The sequence below is a fragment of the Quercus suber genome, unplaced genomic scaffold, assembly GCF_002906115.3.
Source record: "Quercus suber isolate HL8 unplaced genomic scaffold, Cork oak 2.0 scaffold_44, whole genome shotgun sequence".
Classification (NCBI taxonomy): Eukaryota; Viridiplantae; Streptophyta; class Magnoliopsida; order Fagales; family Fagaceae; genus Quercus; species Quercus suber.
In genome coordinates, this window is record NW_027069509.1 from 1,588,734 (window position 1) to 1,603,523 (window position 14,790).

The window sequence follows — 14,790 nt, forward strand, 5'->3', positions numbered from 1 at the left end:
ACGATTTAGTTTTGTCTTTTAAGTTATTATTATTATTATTTTGCTCTTTGATTGTTAAATTTTATCCAATTACATTATAAAAAATAAAAGATAGTAGATAAAAATAAAATAGTATTACATTACACAGCATAATTTGGATAATTTAGTGTTTATTGTTATATCTTTTAATTTTTCTTTTTTTTTTCTTCTCTTCTATTTTACTCAATATTGAAATTCAACCACATCCTCTTTGTCATTAAATTATTTATATTTTCTCTCTTTTTCTTTTAAAAAATAAAAAATGTAATATTTTACTTAAATTCAAATAAAAGAAAACTGTACTCATTTTTTTATCACTTACACTTTCTCCAATATTTCTCCTTCTCTTTACCTTTCATCTCCCCAAACATTCTACCTTGATATCACTCTTCCTCTTTCCATTTTTCTTCCTTTATTTTGTTTTTTTTTTATTATCACCCTCTTATTATAAATTTGTAATTCACTCTTCCATTCTTTACATAATTTTCTCTTAAAAAAAGTGGTTATTTCCCACTCTTTCTCCCTCAATTTTTTGGTGGATTTTTATTTTATTTTTCTTGCATCTTTATTTTAGCTTGATAAAGTTTTGTATTCTTTAGAACTCTATTTTGGTTGATGAGATTTAGTTTTGTGTTTTAAGTTTTTTTTTTAAAATTTTTTTTTATGACTTTGATTGTTAAATATTATCATATTGCATTATAAATGTAGGGATAAAGGCCCAACATTATAAATTGGGCTTTGGGCCTTATCCGAAGACGTTGGTATGTCTGAGGAGAGGCAAACAGTTGTGAGGAGTTCCAAGTTTGAAGTCTCGTAAGAAAGGAGTTAAGGATGGTCCGAGGAGTGGATCCTCCTTGGACGTGATGAATACAGTTCAAATTTGTATTTCAACAATCTAGGTGACCCTCCAAAAGGCTCCAGCGATAAGGATGTGCATCATATACATATTAGAACGATAAAAACTCAGAAATATCTAAGGAAAAGTTACTACAATCGCATTAAATGCATTGCATCTACTTTTCTGACCGCATTTATGTAGAGAAGACCCTTGAACAGAGTTGTCCTAGCTACCACCACTCATAGAAAGCTAAACAAGATGTTTGATGGGACATGTACTCAAGTGAGGATTTAAATAATCAACAAGTGTAGGATCAAGAGGGGACCAAAAGGAACTATATAATGGGAGAGACCCTGTATGAGAAGAGGATCAAAAAAATGGAGAAAAGACTACTGTAGCAATTAAAACTGCATTTGTAATCAGTTCTGTTAATTAATATCATAACTGGCCTCCTTGGACAATGAACTCATTCAATTTTATAAGCCTTGTTTCTTGCTTGGTCACCTTTTAAACCTATACTAGTTGTTGTTAAATTCATAAAGGGCCTAGCTCTTTGACCCAATCTCTACAAATTTATTGTATTGGGCTCGTTGAGCCAATATCCCATATCTGTTGGGCTTGGGCTGCAAAACATGACCTTACAATAAATAATTAAAAATAGTATATAAGAATGTACTATTATTATATTACACAGAATTATTTGGATAAGTTAGTGTTTACTGTTATGTATTTTATTTTTATTTTTTTTCTCATATCATTTTATTTAACATTTAAATTCAGCCACATTCCCCATATATATCATTAAATTATTTATATTTACACTCCTTTTTTATTTTAAAAAATTTAAAATATAATATTTTTCCTAAATTAAATAAATAAAATTGTCCACATTAAGTGGAGTAATGTTAGGGAAACACTCATTCTCACACCCAATGCATCAAAGGAAGAATGAAATATAAAACAAATCATGTTAGAAACACTAAATTAAAAAAAAAAAAAAAAAAACTGCCCAGGGCCCATGCTGAGGAATAAGGAGCGCCCAAGGACGAAGCATGAAGGACTGAGTTGCTTGGAGCTCCGCCGAGGATGACCCTGTCCTCGGAGGACCGTGACCAACATTAAGTGGGGGAGCAAGCCTAGGATATATTATCACCTCCACACTAAATGCGCTCACCTAACCCTCTGGCCGCACTAATGGGGATGTGACTTTTGGACAGGACAGCCTTGGTTGCTGCGACTTACATGAGTACTGGTAAAGCGGCTGATGGGACGGATGGTCAGAAGGGAGAGGCATGGATGACCAACAGGTGGAAGAAAGAGATTGTGAGGAAAGGGGCTATATAAGGGGAAGAAGCAGATAAATGAAGGGGGAGGGTGAGGCTCCTCGGATGGGTGAGGCTTCTCGAATGGGTGCCGAGGAACGACTTTGGAAGGTAACCCTGGTGCGCCAGCCTTCAACGGAAGGGAATTCTACATTGGGCGTTGTCCGTTTGCTAGGGCCTAGTTCTTGAATCCGCTCTCTACGAATTCATCGTAATGGGCCAACCGGGCTTGAGTCCACTCTCTCAACCGTAGAAGTGCTTAAATTCAGTCCCTACACTAATCAAACTCTAACTATGGAAACTATATTAATCATAACTAAAAAAGAGATGTTCTCTGATGGTAGTAGAAATTACATAAAAAATAAAGTTAGAAAATTTTAAAATCCATTTTATTGACATTTCATTTAACCTTATTTATAATATATATATAATTTTTATATGCTATTACTTTCAAAAATCTAATGAACAATGCTACCTCTCATTTATTGTTTTTGTTATGCAAATTATCAGTTAATAAATATATGATAATATGATAATGGTAAGAAGCGTTACAAATGAGATCACTAAAATATATATATATATATAATTAATTAGCCATTATTATTATGGAGTAGTAGTCTATAATTTTACGCATCCAAAAAAGTGGAATATATAGAGTTTTCTTAAAGGTATGTGTAAAGATTCACTATGTGTGTGTGTGTAAAGGTAAAGAAAAAGGTATATTCAAGGTTTTTATTAACTTAAAAACTAATAAAAAGCCAATGGTTAATAACTAAAATTATAGTATTAATAAAATATTTAATAACACCATTCTTAAAAAATTATCACGCACAACGCGCGGGTATGTGACTAGTATATATAATTATTAGATCTTTTTAAGTCAGCCACGTGAAAGGAAATTTTCTTTTTTCTTGAGAGCAATGGCTTGCTATTCCTTAATTTTTTAGGTTCAGGAGGACGAAATCGTAGAGGTAATCTTATTTTCGTTGAAGTTGATCAGTCAATCTATTATAGCATGTCAATATAGATAGATAATTTACTTAATTGGCTAGGGTGGATGATTTTTAGGGAATATCATAATGGGTCCACGTCCCATTGATTTAATTCAATTGAATAGTACATTGAACTTTTCTTGTGGGTTTCAATATACATATATGTTCAGCATGTACCGCAGGTGGTATTGTATTGGTTTCCCGTTGGATTTGAAGACCTTTGGTCTAACAATTAAAGGATTAGATATATTAGATTAAGTGAGTGTTTGGATTGCACTGAAACAGAGAGTGTTTGTGCGTTTTGCTTAAAAAATGTGGGTTCTATAGTACTGTTTATGGACCCACAAAAGTCATTAAAACATAAATTTCAATATAAATTTGAGTTTCATAGTACTATTCACACATTAAAAAAATTAATTTAATTCAATTGAATAGTATATTGAACTTTTCTTGAGTTTCAATATACATTTATGTTTAGCATGTACCGCAGGTGGTATTGTATTGGTTACCCGTTGGATTTGAAGACCTTTGGTCTAACAATTAAAGGTTTAGATATATTAGATTAAATTTCTGATAGCAAGTACATGATTTCCTTGAGTTGCCAACAGATTCTAATATATACGTGGAGTAGCATCACATTTTATAGGGTGGTGTTCAGGTGGTCTACATATATATATATATATATATATCTCTAATAGATTGTAGTATTAGGGATAATATTAATACTATAATTTATATAGAATCTGGTATAGACTTGAAGTATATTAGTGATGACTAAGGAAAATTTTTATAAGATGACTTTTTGGATTATCAGATGCCATATTCGCCTCTCTTGCCAACACTCATCACGATTTGACAGACCACATTAACATGCAACAATAGCAACAACCAAACTACTCTCAAAATTTTGAGATCAATTATGAATCTTTAACAAACTAATCAGGGTTGGCTACACGTTTTTTTTTTTTTTTTTTTTCATTGTTCTATATTAACGTCTTAATTAAAATTGTAGTGGCAGTGCGGACAAAGGAGAAACAGAAAGTAAATGATGAAGGCCTTCAGAAACTGCGTCCTTATCTTTGTGAAGGTACAAAAACAATACTATGTAGAACAACATATGAAAAGGTTTACAGTACTTATGTGCTCAATAAGATAAAAAAAATAGAAATAGCAGGACATTAATATAAGCAATGCTGACTTGTGAGACAACCAGAAAGGTCCAGAATACGGAGCTTCTCCACATGTTCATTATTGATGTAAACTGTTGCATTGAAGAACAGTGAAAATGAAAGTTTGCACCAATGGCTTGAACCTCTTGTCTGTCAAAGTGGTATACACTTGCAGATAACAAGCATCATACTAGTGACAATTAAAAAAGCAAGCCATATCAAGTAGCGATTAATTTTAAAGTATTCATGAAAAAAAAAATAGTAATTTAAAAGTAATAAGTCTAATTTTTATTTTTTTGTTGCTAAGGAAGTTTAAAAATATTCATTTGTTTGTATCATTCATCACTTGCTCGAATTCCTAGATTTGGCTAATCCAAGCTGTCGAGCACCTGCCTCATATACTTAATCCCATAATCTTTTTTGGAAAATGCCAACTAGTACCCTTAAGATACTAGTTAATAATTTATTTTAAAAAAGTTATATTACCACTTTTATAGAAAATGAAAAAATGTGTCAAAATATTAATTACTGTTTTTCTCATTTCTCATAAAAACTTTCTTTAAATGAATTATTAACTAGTACCCTAAGGGCACTCGTTAGCATTTTCCATTCTTTTTTAGTTGGGAATCCCTGTCTCTTTGTTGCACTTAATCCCATAATCTAAAAATATGGGTCCCTTTCGTTTGTTACCATTGTTTAAATAATAGTTTTCAGTGTTTAAACAACATACACGTATTTTCATACACTTTTTCACATACATGTATTTTCAAAAAATACAAATAACGTCACTAGCACAACGTTACCAAACGGCCCATAATATCTCAACCAAGAAATGTATTAAGAATTATATATAAATAGAAATAACTCTCAGATTAGTCCTCTTCCAGTCCCGGAAAGAACCTATTTATAGGATCAAGATGATTATTTATAATTATTACTACTAATTTTATTTCTAGGATAATATAATTAGATGTTAAATGACTTGGAATAAAACAAAATGAGTCACGGATGTTCGTTATTCGTTATTCAATTTTATCTGAAAACTTGAACAGATCAAAGTGCCAAATATAGGATTAATAACTAATTATCTTCCTAAAAGCTTTGTGATACCTAAATCTAAGGCCTTCACATGTCCAGGCCAACTCAACGGTGAACGAAAATGGCCTTTATTACCCTTCATAAAGAGTAATTTTAGTATCACCTAAAAAGTCACAATTATCTTACATGGAAAGTTGTGATTGACTGCTTATTATTTTTACATAAACCTTTTACTTTTTCTCCATCATTTACTGTCTGCCACGTGTACATTTGCGGCAAAAAAAAACGAGTTTTTATGTGGTCTCAAAATTTTTGAAATTGAAATATTTACTTCAATAGAAGTAAATATTTCAATTTTTAGTTAGTAGTAAATATTTACTTATGTTTATGACACTTTCACAAAAAATCATAGTTAGTAGTCAGTTATTTTTTGTTCGAATTTGAATCCATTGCTGAAATTATTTTTTTGCCCATCAATAACAATTAATAACAATTTACTACTTAAAATTTATTGTGAAAATGTTGTGTACTTGTCTTATTTTTCTTACTTGAATTTCATAACCACAAGATTCTCAAAAAATAAAGAAAAAAACAAACAAATTTCATGGTCACCGCCGTAAATTCAGGTGAAATTTTCTAAGATATTGTGAGTTTTATCTGCAACTTGAACAGATCAGGGTGCTAAATATAGGACTAAAGTCCTAATAGATTTGGTACTAAATTTAATTCTCTGTCCTCAAATGTCCAAGCCAATTCAACAGTCAATAAAAAGGGACCTTAGTACAATCGAAATTCAAATATTTACTTGCAATTTTTCATAACCACCATGTTAATCCAGATGACATTTTCTAAATCATAGTCATCAATGTTAGTTAAATATAGCTGTCAAAGACAAAATCCATTGGTTCCAAGAATAGAGAGCTTTCACTTTACCTCTGATCCTTACAGCTCCCGCCGTTAAGATTAAGCCCCCACATAAACTAACCATAGATGTTTACTTATTTAAAGCCAAGGACCAGTGCATCTTTTTTCTTCAATAGTGCTATCCTTATCCACGGAGTGTCCGAAGTTTCTTCAACCCCTCTCATTTGCCTAACTCTAATGTGAATCTCTTCTCATTTCTGCAATCTAGTTAATCTCTCAATGTCCCTCTGGTTTCAAACCAATACCATATAGGCAAACTTTTACCTTAATTTCCTATACGCTTTTTAACAGCCATAATCAGAGAGCAAGAATGGGCTACACATCAAGCAGTGGTGGCGGAATCAGGGGCAGTGAAATATTACCATTCACCGTGCAAGTGGTAAAGGGGCGATGGTTCACGGTGTTTGCTTCCTTTCTAATCATGACCGGTGCTGGTGCAACATACCTGTTTGGAATCTACTCCAAACAGATAAAAGCTTCACTTGGTTATGACCAAAGCACACTCAATCTCCTTGGCTTCTTCAAGGACTTTGGAGCCAATATTGGAGTCCTGTCTGGGCTAATAGCTGAGGTAACCCCAACTTGGTTTGTGTTGATAATAGGCGCACTTATGAACTTTGCAGGATACTTCATGATATGGCTAGCTGTAACGGGCAAAATATCCAGACCACGGGTCTGGCACATGTGCATATACATATGCGCTGGAGCCAATTCACAAAACTTTGCAAATACAGGAGCTCTTGTCACTTGTGTCAAGAACTTCCCTGAAGGCAGAGGAATTTTGTTGGGGTTGTTGAAGGGATTTGTTGGGCTAAGTGGAGCTGTAATGACACAGCTTTACTTGGCTATCTATGGAACCGATGCAAAGTCTCTAATTCTTCTAATTGCGTGGCTTCCAGCTGCATTATCCATTGTTTTTGTATATACAATCCGAATATTGCATACTGCGAGGCAACCGAATGAGGTCAGAGTCTTCTATCATTTCCTCTATGTGTCAATTGTACTTGCTTTGTTCCTCATGGTTATGACTCTACTTGAGAAGACGGTCACTTTCTCCAAGGGAGCCTATGCAGCAAGCGCCACAGTGTCTTGGTTCATGCTCTTTGTTCCACTCTTAATTGCAATTAGGCAAGAGGCGGCCCTCTGGAACCTCAAGAAAAAGGCTGCTTTTGCGAGAGATGAGGTGCCTGTTGAAAATCCACCAGAAATTCAGCAAAAAAAGTTGCCATCACCAGCACCATCACCACCACAATCACAACCTCCAGAAGACGAAAAACACACATCTTGTTTTGCAGACATATGTAATAAACCACCAAGAGGAGAGGACTACACCATACTGCAAGCACTCCTGAGCTGGGACATGGGGATTCTGTTCCTCGCCACGCTATTTGGACTCGGAGGAAGCTTGACAGCAGTTGACAACTTGGGACAGATTGGAGAATCATTAGGATATCCAACTAAAACTATTAGTACTTTTGTATCGCTGGTTAGCATATGGAATTACTTTGGCAGGGTCTTCTCCGGCTTTGTCTCCGAAACACTAATGCTAAAATACAAAGTTCCCCGCCCGCTTATGATGACATTTGTGCTTCTTTTGTCATGCGTAGGCCACTTGCTCATTGCCTTCCCAGGCCCTGGTGCTGTGTATGTAGCATCAATCATCATTGGATTCTCATTTGGTGCACAATTGCCATTGCTATTTGCAATCATTTCTGAGCTCTTTGGCCTTAAGTATTACTCTACATTGTTCAATTGTGGCCAATTGGCTAGTCCACTTGGGTCCTATATCCTCAATGTAAAGGTAACCGGGTGGCTTTATGATAGAGAGGCAATAAAGGATTTAGCAAAGAAGGGTCTTACTAGGTCATCTGTGAAGGAGCTCACTTGCATTGGGACTCACTGCTATAAGCTGCCTTTCATCATTTTGGCTGCCGGCACACTCTTTGGAGCTCTAGTTTCACTCATTTTGGTAGTGAGAACCCGTGAGTTTTACAGTGGTGACATATATAAAAAGTTCAGAGATGATCCAATGGTCACAGACATGATAGAACCTGAGAATCTCAAAGTCAAAGATAAGGAACCAGAGAAGTAGTTAAAGAGACAAAAGTTCATAATCTATGTTCAATCTATAGCTCATTCAGAAGCAGAAGTTATCAATTCCTGCTTCGTAATCCCTGGTTATTCTCTATTCTTTGTTATCAAAACCATATTTCCATTCTTCTCAAAAAAAAAAAAACCATATTTCCATTTTGTGTTCCAAAGGTCTAAAAGACAAAAAAAGAAAAAAAAAAGAAAAAAAAAAAAGAAGATAATTTGAAAATGTACCAAAAATTAGTTTTGTCTTTTGGTTTCTTTGGATATTAACTAAATTCTGTATGCATCGTTTTAGTTTCTTTGTAAGTAAACAAAAATAAATGTATTTATCTTTCCTTATATGCCTTACTTCCTGGCTCTTAAGGAAGAATAATTGCGTTTTATAGTTTTTTTTTTTTTTTTTTGGCTGAATTCTTTGCTTTTATATAGTTTTATTGTTTTTAGTTTCATCTTGTGAATTTGTCAATGTGTTCATGACTTTTTTTCACCTTTTGTTCATCCAGTGGTTTACCTATCAATACGATATGGATTGTGTCATAGTCATCCGGCCTTCCTCAATTTTTTAATCTAAAGTTAGGGACATAATGATTAAATTTTTTTTTTCAAACTTTATTGTAATTGAAGCAACTTCCCTTTTATGGGGTTCACTATTGATGTCACTTTTATTATTCACAAATTATACCTATCATATCAACAATTAAAAAAAAAAAATGTTATTACCCTATGCTTCTTTAACTTTTTATATGTCACTTTTATGGGGTGGCAAGGGTCAGAATTCAAGTCTGTAGAAGGGAGATTCACACACATATATACTTAAATTAGACTAGAGTCTATCTGGTATTAAAAAAAATAAAAAATAAAAACTTTTTATATGTCACATGTGTGCTTCCTTTGTCCATAGTCTCTTGTCTACACCATCACTCTATAAAAGCAAGACAACCTTGAATTGAACTCTTTTATTCAATTGTTCTCACTTGCTTGTCTATATCCACAACTACAAGAGATGAAGATATCTGATTGGAATAAAGACATCAACAATGGATAGTGGACCAATAAATCTAGGTACACAACAAAAGTTAACATTTAGCATACCACCTCACACATGATCAACCACAATGTATATTTTTTTTTATTTAATGCCAACTTGGGAATATTGTAAAATTGTTGTGAATTTCTAGTATATCCCTAAGTGGGACTAAATAATTTGTGAAGTTTGAAAGATAAATACAAAAAGAAAAGAGTGAAACATGCTAAATGGAGATTCCATTAGAAGTAGCTCAGTTTAGATATGTCTCGTTTCTTTTTTTTGGTCAAAAGGAATTAAATTAACAACTAAAGCTCAAACAAAGAAACAGGGCAGAGCCTATTCAAGGACAAGCCGTTAAGATTAAAATCTAAAAAACTAGAAATGTCCACATGTGGACTTTCAAAAACAATAAAATTAATGTCTTGAAGACCTCCCATTCTAGCTAAAGCATCTGCACACCGATTAGCTTCTCGAAAACAGTGCTTAAAACGCATTTGGGGAATTTGCTTGATCAAATGCCTGCAGTCTTCCATGAGCACTGAAGCAAGGATATTAGAATACTTAGGATTGGAGACAGCATCCCACAATAGCCTTCACATATAACTCCACTTCAACTGCTGCTATGCCATACCTAACACATAGGTTAAGACCATCTCTAAGTGCCCAAAGTTCAACAATAAAACTTGTTGTTATTCCTATTTTTCGAGCAAAACCAGCTACCCATCCGCCCACTTCATTGCGTATCAACACCCCCTCCCCCTGCCAATCCTGGATTTCCAAGGGAAGAACCATTTGTGTTCAATTTCATCCATCCTGCTTCAGGTTTGGACCACCGAATTTGTCTAATAACTCTAACGACGGGCTCTTTGGCAGGTGCAACACAAAAATTGTACTCAAAAGCTCTTTGGATTATTTCTTTTGCCAACTGGGGATTCGGCCCATGATTCCTGAAGACTGTATGATTTCTGCGCTTCCAGATCAACCAAATGGCAAAAAGAAATATACTACTCCAAGGAATGTGAAACTGACCCATGATGTGTTCGTTTGTCCCGTTTACTTTTAACCACTCCTGAAGCTCTCTTTCAAAGAAGTGATTGTCAACATCACGCACTCCCAGTTGAATCCAGATAAGCTTCAACACATCACAGTCCCTTAGAGCATGCAAGATGGACTTGTTGGTTGTGTGACACAATGGGCAAGAGCTCTTAGATGCAATACCCCTTGAAAAGAGGCAATCCCTTACTCATATGCTGTTATGCAAGCAAAGCCATACAAATGTTTGAATCCTGGGCAGGACCTTTGCCTTCCAAATCCAATTCCCTTCAAATTGAGCATCATAACCCACACTTTTGGCTAACTTATAAGCTGACCCAATATTGAATGTGCCATGATCCGAATCTATCCAAGTTAACTTATCTCCTCCTCTCGAAGCCAACACAACAGGAACTGCCTGAAGCTCAACTTTTGTTGCATCCGGGAAAACCAAAGGAATTTTGGTCCAGTCCCACCCACTAACGGAAACAACGTCCCTTACCCTTAGCCTAGCAACTTCTCAGGTCATTGGGCCCTGAATAGTTTGCGTAGTGGACCAAGCTTGGTCTAGTTATCATTCCATAGACTGAGATTACTTTCCCTTCCAATGGTCCATCTAACTCCTTTTCTAAACACCTCATCTCCCTTCTTCATTGCTTACCACACCCTGGAGCAAGGTAGTTTGTCACCATTTCTCGAGTTCATTCTTCGAGTGCTACAGTACTTACCTTTGAGCACCTGAGCCCATAGGGAGCTTCCTTCTGTCTGATATCTCCTATTAAACTTGGCTAAAAGAGCCAAATTTCTTCCTTTAGCAGACTGAATCCCTAAGCCACCCTCCTCCTTGGTCTTAGTAACCTTTTCCCAACTCACCCAATGAGTCTTTCTAGCAACTTCCGAAGAGCCCCAGAGAAAATTTCTATTCACTCTATCAATGCCCTCTGATATTTTGCCAGGAAGGTAGGCACATTGCATCACATAGTTGGAGATAGTTGAGGATACATGCTTGACCAAAACAGCTCTGTCTCATTTCATATTGTCGTATTATATTCTTAAAGTCTATCCTTGCAACCCCATACTCCTCAAGAAATTTTGGGTTCATCACGAAGCTGAATGTAGACAAAATTGGAAAGAAATGCTAAATAACAAATTGAAGTGTCCTACATTTTTCAGTCTTTATTCCATGCCACTTTGGAGAACAAAAATCACATAACTCATTATTACATTGTATCTATGAAGACAGACTAACCTTGAAGACATAACTCTTGTTAGTGATGCTTTAGACCTAAGAAATCTTTTGTTAATTGTACCTTTAATTGGGTTGGGTTAGGAGAGAGCTTAACACAGCAACTCAAAGTTTAGATAAATTCGATGCTGCTCATAGTCATAGGTCTTCCTCTTGTTGCAATTAGCATCTTCTTCTTTTCAGCAGTTTTTGGATGCTTGCAAGAAGGATGCTACTACTATTTCTTTTTAACGATATTCTTAGTTATTAGCCAAAAAAAAAACTCGAATTCAGCCACGGAGCCATGTTGATTTGAGTGAGTGCAATTGCATTTAAAATATATATATATATATATATATATGTAATCAAGAATAAATAAAGGAATATATGAAGGTCTTATAGGTGGAAGTCTCAAACCCACCTTAAATGAGTATTTTAATTATCAAGGCAATTTAGATACTTATAAAGCTAACATCTAACTCCTGAAACAATCGTAGGAATCCTTTAAAAAAATTTATGCGATCATTTGTTATTGTTATGTATGTGATTATTTGTTTTTGTTTTTTTTTTTTTTTTTTGAGGGGGATTGTTTTGATAGTTACTGTTATGTTTTTTGCTTTTTTTCTAAACATAAAAAAATAAGTTCGAACTTTAAGAAGTGTGCTTCTTTTTATCTCTCAATTAACTGAAATGCACAATTTCTTCTTTGCACATTTAATAGTTTGCCGTTTTTTTTATTTAAAGAAATTAAAAGTGAGGGATAGGAACGTTTAGATAATAAATAATAGATTAAATGAAGGCGAATGGTTGAGTAAGATTAAATGAATGGATTGGTAAAGTTTCTTATGTTTGAATTTATAAAGTTTTAGTTTCTTAATATTTTTTACCTAAAATTAAATGACTGGATTTGTAAAGTTAATATTTTAATATTGTTTAAAAAATAAAAGAAAAATTGATAAATAAAAAGGTAATGACGTGTGTAGGGTCACAATTTAGGGCCCAAGCCCAACGAAGGATTGGATGATGGCCCAATGAACCCAATATAATAAATTTGTAAAGAAATAGGTTAAAGAGCTGGGCCTTAATGAAGCTAATGACGGCTACTATGGATTTAGAGGATGATCAAGCAAGAATAAGACTCATTGGATTGAACAAATTCACTGTCCGAGGAGATCATTTAGAGTATAAATCAATATAACTGTTTATAAAATCAACTTTCATTACTACAATGTTTCTTTTCTCATTTTTTCTTTGATTCCTCTCTCATGGGAGGTCTTTCACATTATATAGTTCATTTCAAACCATCTTGATCCTACACTTGTTAATCATCTAGATCTTTACTTGAGTGCATGTCTTATCAGACATCCTCTTTGACTTTCGGTGAATTGTGATAACTGTGACTGCACTGTTCAGAGGTCTTCTTCAAATAAATGTGACCAGAAAAGTTGCTGCAGTGCATTTAATGCGGTGGTAACAGCTTTTTCTTTAGATATTTCTAAGTTCCTATCGCCTTTGTACGAGCTTGAGGCTCATCCTTATCGCTTGAAACTTCTTGGAAGGTCATCTAGATTGTCCAAATACAGATTTGATTAATATTCGTCGTATCCGAGAAGGAGCTCTTACTCGGACTGTATTCCTCCAATTTCTTTCTTATGTGATTCTTAATTTTGGAGTATTTTCCAATCATTTACTCCTCCTCGAACATACCCATGTCCTTAGATAAGGCCCAAGGCCCAATATACAAATTTGGGCTTTTACCCCCACAACGTGGTTAAGGAAGTGACGTTACATGAGTTTTGTAAAATTAAATGCAAAATTTTTCATTATTATATAGTATAGATAAATTACTTAATCTAACATGTAACACTAAATAAACATTGTCATGTGGCATGTTGGTTATCACGTAAGCCATTAGTCTAGACTTGGGAGGTCTTAGGTTCTACACCCCATGACCCCGCATTCTCTAGTTTGGAAGTTTCAATTAATTTAATTGATAAAATCTTTTATCATTGAATAAGAAATTTATGATTCAAATCCGTAAAACGGACGTCATAGTTTAAAATTTTATTATATGATTTGTATTTATCACAAAAAAAAAAAAAAAAAAACCAAAGGTGTATTTAGGTGGTGAGCTTATCATAAATCCAAAAATCTCAGGTTCAATCAATCGAACATACCACCTAGTTTTCTAGTATTTCACTACTTCCTTATATCCAACCCAAAAAAAAAAAATGTCATTGGGCTGAAAATTGACATACTATGGAAGCCCACCCAAAACTATTGGAAGGATACAATCGTAAGTACACAAAGACAACAGTCACACACAAGTCCAATAAGAACCGATCACTCGGCTTTCTCAATGCGCTAGTCTAGTTTGCCACTCCGCGGTTTAAAGCCACACGGTTTGGCGCTTCTCTCATATTGGAACCCAAACAACCAAAAAAAAAGGGAGGGTTTTTGCACAGAGAGAGAGAGAGAGAGAGGTGATGATGGATATGGATGATCCTCTAGATTTTGAGTTCGAAGACCAGCTTATCAGTTCCTCACTTGTTACCAAGAAAAGGTTCTATTCTCCCACTTCAATTTATTTTCTTTCTTTTACAATATTTACCCTTATATGGTTTTATGTAATTTTTTTTTTTTTTGGGTTTCATATTATGAAACAGTTTCTGGGTAGTTAGAGCTATAATCTTGTTGTTTGTCACTGTTACTGTAATTGTACATCTGGGTTCTTAGAGATTTTCACTGTTAACAACTTTTAATGTTATATATGTGATCGTTTGTTATTGTCTTTTGGGTTTTTATTTTTTTTTAAACATCAAAAATTACTTTGAACTTTGAAGTGTGATTCTTTATCTTTCTCTTGATTAAATGAAATGCACAACTTCTTTATTGCACATTTAATAGTTTGAACCATTTTATTAAGGCGATTTAGGCAAAATTTAGTTGAAAATAACCTCTCCCATTTATTCATTTTGACTGCTTCTCATTTTCTATGAAATCTTTAGAGTTAATTTTGAGACCCAAAACATGCCTTCATTTCTGGTTTATATTGAAAAAGAGTTGATCTAGTCTTAAACATTGGAGCTCATTCGTGCAGCACTGCCTTTG

At 34.3% G+C, this 14,790-nt stretch overlaps 1 protein-coding gene and 1 long non-coding RNA gene across 2 annotated transcripts; both read left to right on the forward strand.

Annotated features, from left to right (window-relative positions):
• The first annotated feature begins 6,266 nt into the window (after positions 1 to 6,266).
• LOC111994203 (protein NUCLEAR FUSION DEFECTIVE 4) lies at positions 6,267 to 9,042 on the forward strand. The gene has a single exon (XM_024026077.2). The coding sequence runs from the start codon at positions 6,612 to 6,614 to the stop codon at positions 8,391 to 8,393; it is 1,782 nt and encodes a 593-aa protein (XP_023881845.1). The 5' UTR covers positions 6,267 to 6,611; the 3' UTR covers positions 8,394 to 9,042.
• A 4,969-nt stretch (positions 9,043 to 14,011) lies between these two features.
• LOC136066732 (uncharacterized) lies at positions 14,012 to 14,620 on the forward strand. The gene is made up of 2 exons (XR_010628220.1): positions 14,012 to 14,242; positions 14,346 to 14,620. It is a non-coding gene; the product is annotated as an uncharacterized LOC136066732 (long non-coding RNA).
• The last annotated feature ends 170 nt before the right edge of the window (positions 14,621 to 14,790 follow it).